Source organism: Ammospiza caudacuta, chromosome 21 (genome assembly GCF_027887145.1).
Source record: "Ammospiza caudacuta isolate bAmmCau1 chromosome 21, bAmmCau1.pri, whole genome shotgun sequence".
Taxonomy (NCBI): domain Eukaryota; kingdom Metazoa; phylum Chordata; class Aves; order Passeriformes; family Passerellidae; genus Ammospiza; species Ammospiza caudacuta.
In genome coordinates, this window is record NC_080613.1 from 4,863,410 (window position 1) to 4,879,207 (window position 15,798).

The 15,798-nt window shown below is 46.1% G+C and overlaps 1 protein-coding gene across 3 annotated transcripts in view; it reads right to left on the minus strand.

The window, feature by feature from the left end:
• Nucleotides 1-15,513, minus strand: part of FUBP3 (far upstream element binding protein 3) — a 38,915-nt gene extending 23,402 nt beyond the window's left edge. For 2 of the 3 annotated variants that reach the window (XM_058818103.1, XM_058818100.1), the window contains exons 1-5: nt 15,391-15,513; nt 8,368-8,473; nt 2,307-2,357; nt 1,798-1,831; nt 166-215 (exon numbers count right to left, since the gene is read on the minus strand). In XM_058818103.1, coding sequence (XP_058674086.1) covers nt 166-215; nt 1,798-1,831; nt 2,307-2,357; nt 8,368-8,473; nt 15,391-15,483 — 334 coding nt within the window. In that variant the 5' untranslated portion in view covers nt 15,484-15,513. The remainder of the gene's footprint in view (nt 1-165; nt 216-1,797; nt 1,832-2,306; nt 2,358-8,367; nt 8,474-15,390) is intronic. The other variant, XM_058818102.1, reaches the window with a different exon arrangement.
• Nucleotides 15,514-15,798: the final 285 nt, after the last annotated feature.

A 15,798-nucleotide genomic window follows, 5' to 3' on the forward strand; every position in this document is an offset into this window, starting at 1 on the left:
TGAAGTTTGCATCTGGATTTTAAACACAGATCCTCTGTTCCCCATGAAGACAGCATTAAACAACACTTATCCAAGGCTAATAAACACAAAAACTTGTGTCAGAATCAACAGCATTCCTGCACAGGAAACACATCAAGAAGCATCAAAAGCATCCAAGGTACTTACTAAATCCAACCATTTTATCAGGCACTTTGAACTCTTCTGTTATTACAGCCCTAAAAAAAAAAAAAAAAGAAAAGAAAAGGGAAGAAAACCCCAAAGTCATTACAAAGAACAATTTGGAGCAAACTACAGTCCTGCCATGAAGCCTGGGCTCAGCACAGGGGCTCTGCACACACAAGTAAAAGCACATCACTGTCAAAATTATTTGTTTTGGAAGGGATCTCTTGATGGTCACACAATTCCTCCTATGCTGGATGCGTTTCCAGTCTGTCTCTGGTACCTTGAATGGAGCTGAGGGAAGAAGCTCCTTCTGTCATTCTTGCTCCAGACAGATTTAACAAAAAAACCACAAAGTTTGCTCATCACTGAGCCTGGACCTTCCAAGCAGCAGGGTCTGCCCAGAGCTTCTGGACATTCTCTTCCCAGGAGACACCAACCACAGCCAGTCCTGACATAAATCCCCCTTCTGATATTCACAGGTCTGGTGGTTTGGGACTCCTTTTCACTTGCTTGTCCTTATCATTCTTTTCCTTGGAATTAATAAAGATTGTCTTCAATTATCCTCTGAATTCTTATTATCTCTAGACTTCCATACCTATTGCTCTTTGGACATTTTCAAAACAAATTACTCAAAGCAGTTTCCTAAGAAATGACCATAGTGAAGTAGAAAGAAATTAACTTGGATTGGTTTTTTTTTGTTTAGCTTTTTCTGTCTTAGAGAAAACACAACACCATGAATGTGGAATTTGCAAATATGCATTATATATACAACTGGCTCAGCAATCCCAAAAGCAACAAAATACCTGCAGAGTAAGTTCAATGCAGGTTTTGTAGGGAGGTGTATTAAAATATTCCCATTTTTTTTGCTTTAGATCAGTCAGGAAAGGTGTAAAATACACATTAGACTCGATTAGCTAAGTTGCAGATAAGTAATCAAACTGCCTATCCCCTTTCTGGGATGCTCTGGTAGGACATTAGCTTTAACTTAGCCATTAAAAATTTAAGGTTCTACAGCCTTCATGCACATTGTTTGTCCCTTCTGCTGAGGCCCCAAACAGCTGGTTAGGATGGAAATGCACTACCATTCACCTTCAGGCTAATCCAGCTTTAGAAATGTTCCTCCCTTCAAAACAACATAGAAAATTCTCAAGAGCGGGATTTGAGAAAAACTGAGAATTTTACATTTTTATTAGATGCTGAGACATGCTGGATGACAACTCCTACTTGCTTCAGTCTTCCCAAACCATCTTTGACAAAGGAGTCACCCCAGGTCATTTTACATCAACAAAACTAAATAATGACAACAACAACAGTTATATGTGTCTGTTTGATAGTTCCACCTTTCACCAAAATGCCAGATCTTTTCTCACTTTTTCTGTCTTGCCCCTGCCAGGGCAGGGGAAGGGAAAGGAGAGAGAATTTCTTTTTTTCAGTCCTGCAGATTTGCAGAGACCAAATCCAAGTTTCACATCAACTCCTCTTTTTTCCTCAGAACAAACAAGCCAGGCTGTAGAAAACCCAAGCTGACAGTTTTTCCACATTCTCAACCTCTGACTTTCTAACACTACTACAGATGGTGGATCAATAAACAATTAGAATTGATCAATAAATAATAAAACATAACCCACTGCTTACCTTTGATGTACCAGGGCCCCTAACTGGTTACCTACTGTGGCAGAGAGAGAAAAAAGGGGGAAAAAATCAAAGCATTAGCACGGATAAACTAACTTCATCCCTATAGAAAAAGAGTTCTTACCGTTTCATCAAAAAAGAAAGAAAAGCAAAACAGTAATTTAGGTTCAGTGGCTGAAATGAATGCGTTATGTGCTACAAAACAGGAGGGGATTTCTTGATCAACACACAGCACAGCCCAGTGCCCAGCTGAACACAGGATAGGGAATTGATCCGTGTCTCCCCATGCTGAGAGTCATGGGAGAAAATCCTGCCTGCCCAAATCCAAATCCCTGCAACTAACCTCCCCCCTTCCCAAATTAAACCCAAAGTAGTAAAAAAAGGGAAAAGGGGGCGAGGGAGGAGGAGGGAGAGAAATCTGAAGGAGACCAGTGTGCATTAATAAACGCGAATAAAAGCCAAGCAGCCTCAGAGATTCCCTCAGTCCAAGCATTGACAGGGCTGGCACATACTTCTCTCAGTGTCTCTGATCTGTGCTCCATGGAGCCCACTTACACGGAGACCTGTTAAAGGAATAGGGCTGTTAAGTAACCTCGTGGCACCCAAACGCTGTTTCAACCCAACAAAACACATGTTCCTCAACACATTCCAGGCATTTCTGCCATGCTAGCTGGTGGTCCAGCCCTGATTAGCAATTATCTCCCTACTGACAACTCTGAGACAGACTTCTCCCCCCAGCCTCCACAGATTAGATCTTTCTTCCAAATGTTAATGGGGAAAATATCATTAGACCAACTCATGCAAAGTAGGAACACGAGCCCTGCTGGGCTTCCTACTGGACTTTGCCTGCAGCAAACCAGCTAAAACCCAGACCATTTGGTGCTAACAACCAGTTGAAAGATTATATTGCATGCCTGGAGGGCACAGAACAAAACAAATGAAACTGGCCAACATGTGAGCTGTGAGAATAAAGATGCTGTTTCAAACTACCTTGCAGCAAGCTGCACATTCTTTGACCTGAAATAAATTGGCAATCAGCTGGCAGGGATAGAAAGTGGATGCATCCCACAGTGTCTAAATCTGGTAGAAAAATGCATCAACTTTGTGGCCAAACACTTTACTCAAAGAAAATAGACAAAGAGAGTCAATAGTGTATTTCTGCTGCGTGTCAATACCTCCGTGATAGTTCAGGACCAAAATATTGACAATGTTTCTATTTTATTACTCTCTCCAGCTCAGCGCTAAGACAACTGCTGTGTTAATTGACTCATTTAGTTTGTCTTTGCATATTCTCACCCTAAATATGAAAAGCTCTAATTTGATAATTGTGAATATTGCAGTTGAAAAGGGTGGGTGATGTAATGGGGAATATTTGCTCTGGCTGATAAGCTTCTACCACAGAGCTGAGCAAATACAACCAAACTCAGAATATTTCAACTCCATGCAGTAGGTCTGGTGGTACTGGTGTAGAGTGGGGCTGCCACAGCCAAGGCCACTCATTATCAAGATGCCAGGAAGAGTGGTTTTAACCCTGCAAAGGCTGTATTTAAATCTCCACTTCTCATTTCAATTCACCAGAACTGCTCTCTTAGCAATCTGTTCTGCTGCAGCCACAGCCCACAAATTATGAGACAGACACACATCCTATAATCAACTCCCCAAGTTCATGCAAGGAAGGGAAGAGCCTTCATTTTGTAACACAATCCTACACTTGAAAAAGCCAGCTGTGGAGGGGAAACCTGTACCAGCACAGGGAGTTAAATCAGACAGGGAATTAATGCTTTAGATGCAGGTAGCAATGTCCCTCCAACCCATTCTGAGCTGCAGAATCCAGAGTAAGCCATTCACCCCCACAGGGAGCTATCAGCCTTAATGCACGTTTATTGGACAAATTAATACGGAGAAATTATGTCACAGTAAATTATGTGAGAGACCATTCCTTCACAGATAACTTCTCAAAAAACTGAGACTGAAGGCAAATGGAGAGAAATGGACATTATTTACTTCAAGTCATTTATGATTTCTCTCTGTTTGAGGGGGAAAAAATGATGTGGCTCCCAGTTCCAACAAGCTAAAGGTCTATTCCCTCTCCAACATGTCCATTTTTCTCTGAAAAACAGGGAGTGACAGAGAGGCAGGGCTGGGGCAGCCACAGTTCTGAAAGCTGATGCACCATTCCACTGTCTCCCTTCACACCAAGGAGGGGGCTGAACTCTGACAAGCCACATACATATTTCCCTCTTTTACATCTATTCAGTACAATTTAACTGTAACTGCAGTCATTTTATTGCAAATAAGGAAAAATACTGAATAAAATCAGCACAATTTCCTATTAATGGCACCTGCTGGTTGATAACTCTTCAATCTGCTTTACGCTTCACCTTAACTGAATTCTACCTAACAGACACTCAAAACAAATGTGGATTTTTCTTCCACCCCATAAAACAGAGCAGTGCCTCCCACTAAATTAATGTGCATGATGGGAATATGCAATCTCTTCAGGAATATCTTCATGGCTAGAATAAAATCAGAGCAACACATCTCCTTGAGAGCAGTGGAACAGGGCTGCTTTTCATACTTTAGAGCCAAAATGGGAGAATCATAAATTTTAGAAAGCTACAAAGATTGTTATCCTAATTCTCCATCATTAAATATTGATAGGTTTTTCTTGAATTAAATAGTCAAACCCTAATAATTTCTGTGTGTGACTTCACTGCAAATCTTTGGAGGTTTTTTCCCCTCCCTTAAACCACTTCATTTTAAAAAGTGGCCATCTGTAAAGTTACAAATTTTGAAGAACAGTGGCATTTTGTGTATTAAATAAAATCTTTTGCCAAGAGATCTGGACTTTTGCCTTGGTCCTACTGCTGCTGCAGATCTGTCAGAGCATCAGTACTGACTTCCATCAGCAGTAAGGGATAGAATTCCCTTCTGCCCATCACTATTTTCATTGAAAACACATTGGAGGGAAAGAATAAAATACTCTGTACAGCAGGATCATGTCATGTTTGAGCCCTTGGTTCTATTAAAATCAAATTTTATTACACCAGAACAAGTCATCTTCAGATCTGGATGTACCACAGGAGCTTTGGGAGGAGAGAGGAGTGGGGAGGGGGGTGTGAGGCTTCTCCAAGGTCTCTCACCTTTGTTTTCCCAGACTGAAAGGGTGCCCCAGCCTTCAGCTGTAATGCTGCTGCTTAATCCCACGGATCTCCCAGGATACTCCTTTAAAGCAGCCCAAACAAAGGGCAATGCTCTGTCCATCAGTCTCTTTGCAGCAGACTAGACCCCTGCTTCCTTTGAACAAAAGGAGGCTGCTTCTTTAAAGGTTATTTGGCATTAAACAAACTTATTAATCTCTGCTGATAATTAGAGGGACCTTTTAATTAGAACAGAGGCCAGGGGCAGCAGTTGGCCCTTAACAGGTGGGCTGGGGTCTGTCCCAGCAGCAGCCACAGGCAAGATGCCACCAGGTCTGTCTGCAGCTCACACTCACCTGTCCCCACAAACATCAACCCCTGCAAGTGGCCACAGAAATGGCAGCTGTGACTTGCCAGGAGCAGCACAAATCAACCTGATCTCTTCCCTGCACTACAGCTGTTTGCAGGATTACTTTCAAGTTGTTTCCAGAAAGGGGAAAAAAAGAAGCCAGGGAAAAGAGAAATAATCAGTCTCAAGGTCCATCTAACACTGGAGCCAGGTTACCAGGGCTGATCCTGCTGCTCCTCAGTTCAGATGAGGGTTATGTTAAAGGAAGTGCAAAAAGCACTCAGACATCCTGGTTTCTGACATTATATTAAGTCTGTTTTTCCTGGAAATGCTTGAAAAGCAGCTGAATTTGTTTTGATCAACACACTGACACCTGTCTCAAGACCACTTCCTCAGGTGGCATCAGGCAGCCACAGCAGCAGCTGTTTACAAAAACAGATGGGAAGAATGAGATTGTCCTGAAAGACAGACAGTTCTCCTGTCACCTTAAACACTTCCTCTGCAGACAATTTTTTCAGCAGTATTAGGAACAGAGATAATTTCCCAAGAGCTGCATGGGGATAAGGAAGCAGTGAGACCTGCACCCAGCTGTGAGCATGCAGTATACAGGGAAATTTCCCATCAGATTTGTTTCCAACCCATCCAAAGCAGTAGAATGTATCCAAATCCACTATAAAATGCACTATAACATTTCTAAAGCGTGTGTAACAATATAATCACTTCTTGACAACAACATCTCCAAACTGTGTTTCACAGACAAGCAGAAAATGGAGACAAGTGTGGGCATGAAATTCCAACACCCCTTGTTGCAGCTAACAGAGAACTAAAAAATCATCCAAATAGGAAATGCTTTCCTAATTTAAGTGTCCTATTAAAAGCAACTTCCATCTTCCAGATGTTTAAAGCTAAAGCTGCATTACAGACATTTAATTACACAGCAGCAAGAGCAGGTAGCCCAAGAGTGAGATATGGATCACACCACAAAGAGATCCAGAGCAAGAAGCACCCACAGCTTCAGGTAAAGAACAGCACAGGAGGATCCCACATGTAGGGGGGAACTCATCACACAGCTGCATCTCAGTACAGGATTTACTAACACCATTAGAAATAAAACCCAACATGACCCAAACTGAAAGAAGTGCTACAACCCTGACAATTCCTGCTTCTTTGTCAAATTCCAGCCCTTTAAAATATGACTTCTGTCATTTCTCACCTTCTCAAAGACCAGGTTTTTGGGAGGGGAGTTGGACAAAGTTCTATACAGATGTGTATGAACAACCCAAGGGCAAAAACAGCGTTTAAAAACAATTACAAACAAAGTCCAGTGCTGAGGACAGGGTGAGCAGAACAACTGCTGATGCAGGAGTCAGGAACAGCCACTCTGGGAGGCTCTCCCAGGAACAACACCCACCCATGGAGTTATCTCCAGAGCACAAGAAACCAGCAGCAATGCACTTTTCTAGCCCAGACTCTACTGTATTGACAGGCTGTGTGTCAACACAAACAGGCTCACCACGTTCTGGGGCTCACCAGTACAAGTTTAAGTACAAAGTCCAACCTGTCACTGAAACACTACAACCAACTCACGTGGTAGGAGTTCCTAAAACCCATTTTGTCAGGAGGTCAGAGCTCCACTTCAGTCTGATGAATCAATGACGAACACAGGCAGGGTAAATGTTGTGAATGACAGGTTCCCAGAGGGCTATTTTTACTCCTTTTCACACACAGCCACATCCCTAAGCTCAGAGCTGTTCAGCACTCCCCAGCACTGCCCAGCTCCTTCCCCTGCAGAACCAGCACACACCAGCAATGCCAGACCTCTGGCTTCTCAACAAAGATACAAAATGTGGCGCTCACCCAGATAAATCCATTCTCTCCTGAACCCCCAAACCAAAGGAGCAGCAGCAACCTGTTGCTCAAATGGAGCCAAGAGCAGAGAACAGAAGTGGGTGGTGGCATGTGCTCAGAAAACAGCAAGCCAGAGGCTCCACATGAGAGAAGCTTCTCCCCATGCAGCAGCATGTTTTTTTCAGACTGAGGAGCAGACATGCAGCTATTTTCAGCCTTTGTATCAGACAGAAAAAAATTCTTTTCAAAATGAAGTGCTAGGCAGCAGCTTGGCTTATCTCCTCAGTACTCCTGAACATGTTCATGGGGGAGAGGATCACCCTGCAGGGCTATGAGTGTCAGGAAAAACACCAGAGGAAATAACAAAAAGGAAGACATAGCCATGCTTTTTATTTCTTCACAAGAAAAGGTGAGCTCTTTGCATCTGTACAGCAGCAGATAACACAGTTTAAACACTTGTAACAATGCATATCATTAGATTAATAAAGCCTAAAAAGCTATTTTTTGAGTTCTAACATTTTTGTTAGAACTCTTGTTCTAATAAAGATAAGAAACTAGTGGCTTATTTTAAAATTATAACAATTCATAAAATATTGACTTATGACAGTTACCAGTTATGGTCCATGCAATAAACCATCCTTTGGCTATGGCAAATTTTGAATTCTTCAGATTTCAGAATTCTCAAATAATAATGGAGAAAGCACAGCTAAATATTGGAAGTTTCCTTCCAATTTGCATCACCTTACATAAATATCTTTTCTCCTTAAAATTCAAGTAAACAGCACCCAGAACTTGACAGCAACTCAGCTCCTGGGCTGTGATTATTGTCACAGGTGGAAAGGAACATGTGTAATACTGTCCCTACACATTCCCTGCTCTCAGAAAAGAAGGGCTATCAGGGAAGAACATGTGCTGTGTACACCTGCTGCTCTATATGTGGGCTCCAGAATAGACCCAATGAACAAATCCTCCTCCCTCTACTACCACAGACCAAGATTTAAGTGACACAGTTTGTTTGCTAATTCCCAAAGGTCATGAACTACCAAAGAATTGCTTCACATTAACACTAATGCCTAAGAACACAGTGCAATCTAGGTAAGAGCAAACAGCACAGGGCATCTTGTATAAAATCTCTACACACAGAAAGCTGCAGCTTCCATCCTTAAAACACAACTGCCTCCATAGATGGATTTCAGGAGCTGCATGCACAAGACTGAGTAACCACAGGCAGCTTACCTCCATCATCCAGGGGCCGTTTCTGCACTCCATAACCGTAGACTGAGGGGTCCACAAGTGTTGTAGAATTATTCAAGTGAGGAATATCTCCAATTTTAGCAGCAATCTATAAAAAGGAGATAAAAACATTATCAGCCACCACAACTGAACACTGTTTCTTCCAATAAAGCTTTGACCCCAGGCCAATCTTCTCTCAGGTTGTTACTATATAGGTGGATTTGTAACAAGGTGCTTCATTTGTAAAGCAAACAGTTTTCTGCTTGCTTTGAATATTTGCTTAATTAAGATCATATTCACCCAGTTCCTCTTCCTGATCATAAGCAGCCCTGGAACATTACATTCAGGATTATTTGCTCAATGGATAGCTGACAAGCTAAATCTTGCTAAGAGGAGGGTTCAAACCAACCCCCCAACTTTGTCCTGGAGAAGCTGTGTGGGAGGACACGTGCTTCCTCCTGCATCCACGCAGATCCAGGCACACAGAAATGCACTCACACCCAGGGGGGAGCAGAGGGAGAGTGCAAACACAGCACAAGGACAGGTTTGGGAGCTCCCTGTCAAAGACTGGATCACTCTTGTTTGCTGTGTGAGGAATAAGCCAGTGGGCAAACTATCAGTGCAGAGCTAGTTTCCATTTCCTGCAGTGGTCAGTGCAGCACAAACACAGCCAATGCTGCCTGTGCCGCTGCTTCCAAGCCTTGCAGAGGGGAAACTGCCATTCCCTGCTGAGCCAGGACACAAGGAGTTCATTCACAGCAAAGAGGAGAGGCAGGTATCACAGTGAGGGGACTGAGGTAAGCAAATAAACTGAGACACACACCTAAACATCACTCAATGCAAGAGACAAGTGAAGCTCATCTCCAGTGACATTTGGGGACAGCTGTACAGGTGGGTGCTGACAACACAATTAGCTCTCTGAGCTAATTGATAGAAAACCACCCCAGAAACAGCCAGGTGCATTCCCTGGGTGCTGCACCCCATTTCACCCACCCAGGACAGGCAAACTGCACTGTCACAGCTCCCCTTGCCCACATAAAGTATTTTGCTGGAATAAGCAAGCACAGAACAAAGCAGTTACAGAACAAATATCAAGTACACTGTATGCTACAGCACTTGCTGCCTTTTCCAGCAAAAATAAAATAATTTCATCAAATCTTTACCAAGAGACTGATCTCACTCCATTATAACTGAGTTTCACCAGGGAATAAGGAACAGGAGCAGATGAAAGAGCATTTTACACAGAGATGGTTTTAATGACCAGCATATCTAAAGATTTCTAAAATTTGCATTTCACTGCAACAGCAAGACATCTCCAGCAGCTCTGGTTGTTGACACTATCTATCTTCTGCTGCAGTGGAACAAACAACTGCCCAAGATGCAGAACCACAGGGCACTGGAAAAAAGCTATTTGAAATAATCTCGGAAGATCGAGAGCATTGCTTTTAGAAAGAGAACAGCAAACATTCTGTTCAATGCCTTCCATGAAAAGGGCCCCAAGTTTGGACCATTTTCTCCTTATAGTCCATCCTGTCTTGTCTCCTTTTGGAAAGTCAGAAACTTTGCTGTGTCAGAAATGTCAGAGCTAGAGAATAAAATCTTCCAGCTGCAATCCTGTAGTGCAGCTTTCATGACAAGCATTTTGTACAGCAACATCTCCAGTAAATCCCCAGCCAGCTGGTTCTGAAAGCATTAACACACCTTGTCCTGTCCAGGAGGGAGGGCCAGGTGATGCTTTACCCTTTTGATAAATGTTGTACTGCATCCATGGATCCAGCCCTTTTCCCTTTCCCCTCATGTTTGGGATGAAGAGAATTGCAATGAAATACAAAAAGCAGAAATGCTTTCTGACTACTTCAACACTGAAATATAAATTTTAAAATTTATTTTACAGCAATCTGTGAACAGCTTTCATGCAGTAACTTAGACCAAAAAGAACAGTGTCAGGTATAACACACTCTGACATATTCTGGGATATTTAATTTCAACACCCTATTCAAGAACTCTCTTTCTGTCAGTGGTTATTTACCATGACTTACAAATTATGGATGATCCTTTAGAGGTGAAATCACTCAGCACTCACTCCAGGAAAATCAAAAACCAGTCTGTGGACAGCAGAAGCTGGCAGCCTGAAGTACAAAGGTGTTCAGGACCTTTGCTGGCACCAAGGCTGTGTCCTCCCACCTCGGGGAGCTCTGTGAACCCCAATGATCACCCTGGCACAGAACCCTCCAAGGGCAAAGCAAGAGTGTTAAAACAATTTTTACATTATCAGCTTTTAGGATATTTTCCTTTCTCCCCCCCTCTCCCTTTATTTAAAGTTGTACCCTTATCTCTAAAGCCTCCCAGCTGCCACTGGGTTGCAGGCAGACAATGGTGCCACCCCACCACAGCAGGAAAATGCACCCTGCAAAATGAAGAGCTGAGCTTTCCAAGTACATGGAGCAGCTAAAATACATTTTAGCATCTCATGCTCAACTCAAAATGGGAAGCTCAGATTTTATGACAAGTTCAGCAGGGAAGTAAGCACAAAAATTAGGACATGGCAAAAGCAAGCAGACCCAGCCCTTATCTGCCTCAATGACCTTGAGTAATGTACTGCTGTTAGCCACTGCTTTTGTCCTGCTCCATGTCAGCCTTAGGTTTTTTTCCTCCTTTTTTCTTGCACTTAAACCCAATGGATCCATTTTATCAAGCTCTGAAATACACTGGGGAAAAAGCATCTCTGTTTCTGCATCCCAAAATAAAGCTCTGCAACAAAGACTTTAAAAAGCAACACAAGTCCCAGCTGCAAATTGCACTGATAAAGCCAAGAAAATCAAATTAATCCATGAAGTTGTGTGAGAGATACAAGTTTTCCTACACCTGGCACTTCTGTTCTCCTATACATTTACCAGCCAGAAAAATGACAATACAAAACACAGAGTTAATACAAAACCACTTCTAAACATGGAGTTTCTTTGCTAGGCACACTCAAACACAAATATCTGCAGAATTTCAAGAGAACAGGCCCAGCTTCTAGGAAAAACCTCTCCATGGTGCCCTGCAAAGAACAGCAACAGATAAAATCACCAATTCTAGGTATTAGCAGGGTAAAAAAACCCAGTAAGGCACTGTCATCTGACCCTTCAGACTATTCTGGTCCTTGTGCTGCGCCTCCCATTCCCTCAGCAGAACACTCGAGTTGGGCTGACAGACATTTCTCCAGAGCTCTGCAGAAAGCAATAAAACCATCCACAACCATTCAAGCTGCTTGTCACAGGTGGTTTTCCTAAATACCAGAGTAACTGGCAAAGCCTGGATCTATTTGAGGATGACCTGAGAAAGGGGGTAGAGAAAAGTTTGTCCAGGACCCCTCCATGACCACAGAAATGAAAGTCAGAGCCTGATACAAAGAGGGATTTCAAACACAGCCTGGTGACAGTCAGTCTCAGGATATTCCCCATTTTTGAGGTAGCCAGGATGGCACATCACAGCCTCATCAGCCTCTCCTCTCCAGAGCATTCCCAGAATCCCAGCAAGGCACAGTTTGGTCAATAAGAACAACAAAACTTAAGGACAGTCTGAGAGAAATTCATTTTAGTCCAAAGCACAAGCAGCTCTGCTCATTTTCAGATCCCACTATTCAAAAGGGGAGCAAACATCCTCTCTCTCTCTTCCCACCCCAAAGCCAGCCTGCCTGGGAGCAGCTGCACAGACCTGTCCCCACCTCAGAGCCACCAATCACTTGGGACATGGTGCAGAAGATGCAGGACAGAGCAATTCAAAGTCCCAGCACTGCCTTGAAAAAGTAATTATTCATAAATCCCAAATATTTCAGAGTCCACAAAAAATCCAAGCAATTCCTGCACAAATGCTGAAAGCAATGCAAGGTAATTTCTTGCAAATATATTCCAGGTTTCTATTTTATATTCCCATAATCATCTCACATCCCAGTGGCTCTGAGGAATGCACTTTCCTTGAGTCAGGGAAGTCTTCCTTGTCCTTGTTCAGATGTTCAGAACCAAGCTCTGTATTCCACAGCCTGCTTGTGATGTTGTGGCTCTTGTGATAACTGAATTTAGCAAATTTGATTCCTGGTCTTGCATGTGACACAAAACCTTGAAAGGTTCAAACATCAAGGCAGGGATGACCAAGCCACAAAGTAAAATCCTGAATTTCTTTCCTCTGCTCCCTCATGCCCTCAGAGCAAAAGGAATACTCCAAAAAGGCCAAAAGCTGTGCCAGATCAGTACAGCTCAGGCAAACACAGCACCAAACCCTTGGTGAAAGCTCTGCCATCATCTCCAGAGAGATATAAGGTGCAGCTGCATTTCCATTTTGCCCTGATTCTCAGCCAGGAAGCTCCATCACAGACTGCAGGGTGCTGAGGGAAATATCCATCACCTGAGCAATGAGGAGCATTTTCAGAGACATTTGGCAATGAGTCACCAGTGGCAACCTGGTTCTGTGCAAGAGAAAACCACCTGCTCTCTCACCCAGCCTCTACAGAACTCAAATCAATTATTTTCACTGGGGAAGGAAACATTTCAGCCCTCCAACAGCTCCTTTCATCCCACAAACCCTAACAGAAAAAAAAAATCATATTCAACAGGCAGCAAACAACTCACTGCACAAAAATGTAGGACACTGCTCTCCCACAAACACGTGCAGAGCCCACATTTCCCAACACTCTTGTTGCCAGGCTGAGACAGCCAGAAGGCTGCTGCTGGAATCTTCCAGTTTTGGGCTCACGGAAACCCTGCAGGTACAGAATAATTGCAGCAAGCATAATGAACTTAAGAACAACCCAGAATTATTTACTGTTTATTATTCCACCTCCCTCATGCAGGGGTTGGGGTCTCACAGACTCTCCTTACAAACATGATGAGAGCAGTGAGGCAGCTCCAGCTCAGATCCATTTGAGTGTTTGGGCTCAGTTTGCACTGTTTGAGCTCTGAGGCATCACCCTCTATGCTGTGACTGATCACCAGTGGTACACACAGCAGGGTTTGGGGTGGGAGGCACCTCAAAGCTCATCCAGCTTTGGATGACAGGTGACAGGGTCACCTTCCACTGTCCCAGGTGGCTCCAAACCCTGTCCAACCTGGCCAGGGATGGGGCAGCCACAGCTGCTCTGGGCACCCTGTGCCAGGGCCTCACCACCCTCACAGGGAAGAATTTTTTCTTAATATTTGACTAAATGTCTCCTCTTTCAGTTTGAGCCCATTCTCCTGATGGAAGAATCCAGTTCCTCTGCAGCTTCCCTGCAGCCCCTTCAGATCCTGGAGGATGCTGTGGTGTCCCCAGTGCACCTTCTCCTCTCCAGAGAGCCCCAGCTCTCCCAGTCTGGCTCCACAGGGCAGCTGCTCCACACCCCTGACCAACCTCATGGCCTCTTCTGGACTTGAAAACACTCACAAAATAATTCCAACCAGCTGCACTTCAACAGCAAATAATTATTTTCTTTGACATAAATGAGTTATTCAGCTGCTAACAGGTGCCAGCATTATCAGATATTTAAATAAGATGTTTTTTTTGCAATGAGTAAGATAGAATCAGGTCAGACAAAAGCAGGTGCAGCACCAAGCACAAAACCCAGTCTGGCTGCTCAGACATCACAGTTCAAGGACAGGGGCTGCAAGAAGCAAGGCCTGGCTCACCCTGCAGCAGCTCACACCCACCAGCCTGTGCTGAGAGGGAAATCAGTGGCCCCAGAGCAGCTCCAGTGTCCTGGGAGGGGCAGGGTGTGGGTCTGCAGCACCAGGTGCCCCTGGGCAGGCTACACACGACAGGGACTGGCTGCCCCTGATTCCCAGGGGAGCTGGGAGTGAGGGGACAGCACCCACAGAGAGCACTTGAGATGTCTCAGGGTCCAGCTTGGCTCCCTCAGAAGATTGTCAGTGAAATGACAAAGTCTGGGCAACAGGAGGGGATTTCTCCCACCTGGAGAGAGCAAAGTCAGGGTCTTTGAGCAGCTGCTCCTGGCACTCAGCTGTGTCACAGCTCCTGCATGTGCAGCCTGCTCAGAGATGAAACAAACCCCTGAGGCAGACCTGCAACAGGAGATGGGAACAACAGCCACAGCACCCGTGCTGGGAGCAGCAGCTCCTGGTTCTGCAGCACCTTCCACAAGCCAAGGAGCACAGAAATGCCTGGAATAGCCTGTGCTGAGGGCAAGGGTGGTGATTCCTGCAGGGCTGGGCACTTGCACTCAAACATCCCATTTCAGCACTGAGTAAGCTCATGGATTCCTCGGGGAGCACCTCAGTGCCCCCTCCTCCCTCCCTGCAGGGAATGCCAAGCTCCTGCTCTGCCCAGGTCTGCATTCACAGAATCAAACAGCTTGGAAAGCATCTCTGAGGCCATGGAGCCCAACCTGAGGCTGATCAGCACCTTGCCAATCAGAGAATGTCACTGAGTGCCACACCCAGGGTTCCCTTAAACACCTCCAGGGGTGGAGACTCCACCACCTCCCCGGGCAGCCCATTCATGGCTAATTACCTTTCTGTGAAGGAATTCCATGCAATGCCCAACTAAACCTCCCCTGGCATGGCTTGAGACTGAGTGCTCCTGTCCTGTCGGTGGCTGTCGGGGAGATGAGTCCGACCCCAGCCGGGCACAGCTCCTCTCAGAGAGTGACACTTGTGACAAAGTTTCCCTGAGCCCCAGCTGGGGACATGCTCCTTTCAGGGACTGACACTGTCACAATGTCCCCCCGAGGCTGCTATTCTGCGGGCTGAGTGCCCCCAGCTCCCCCGGCCGCTCCTCACGGACACCCAGCCCAGCCCCGGTGCCGCTCTCCGGCCGGTGTGAGACCCGAACCGGCACCGCCTCAGCCCAGCCAGAGCCTGCGGGCCGCCCCCTCCCGCACAGCAGCGCTGCCGCCCCGGCACCGAGCACGGCCGGGCTGTCAGAGCCCGCCGCCCCCTCAGGGCTCGGCTCTCCCGGCACAGGGGCAGCGGCCGTGCCCCGCCTCCGCTCCGCGGCCTAGCGGCGCCCCGCTCCTCCTCCCGGCCGCCCCCGGCCCGCCGGCCGGCGCCTCACCTGCCGGGCCCGGTGCAGAGCGTCCACGAACCCCTCGGGCTTGATCCCCACGGGCGCCGCGCTCTGGCTCTGCCCCTGCGCCAGCTCCGCCATGGCCCGCGCCCGTCCCGCCGCTCCGCCCGGGGCCCGCGCCCGGAAAGGGAAGGAGCCCCCCGCTTCCGGCGGAAGTGCCCCGCGGGGGCGGGGCCTCGAGGGGGCTCGCGGTGAGGGGCGGGGCCGCTCGCGCGCCGTGGGTGGGGATGGGGAGAGGGGCGGAGTCAGGATAGGCCACGCCCACGTGGACCCCCGGGACCGCCCCCGGGATGGACCCGGGGACACTGAGGGGACACCGAGGGACACGAGGGAGACATGGTGGGGACAGGGCTGGGACACGGCGGGGACACGGAGGGAACAGGGATGGGACAGGGC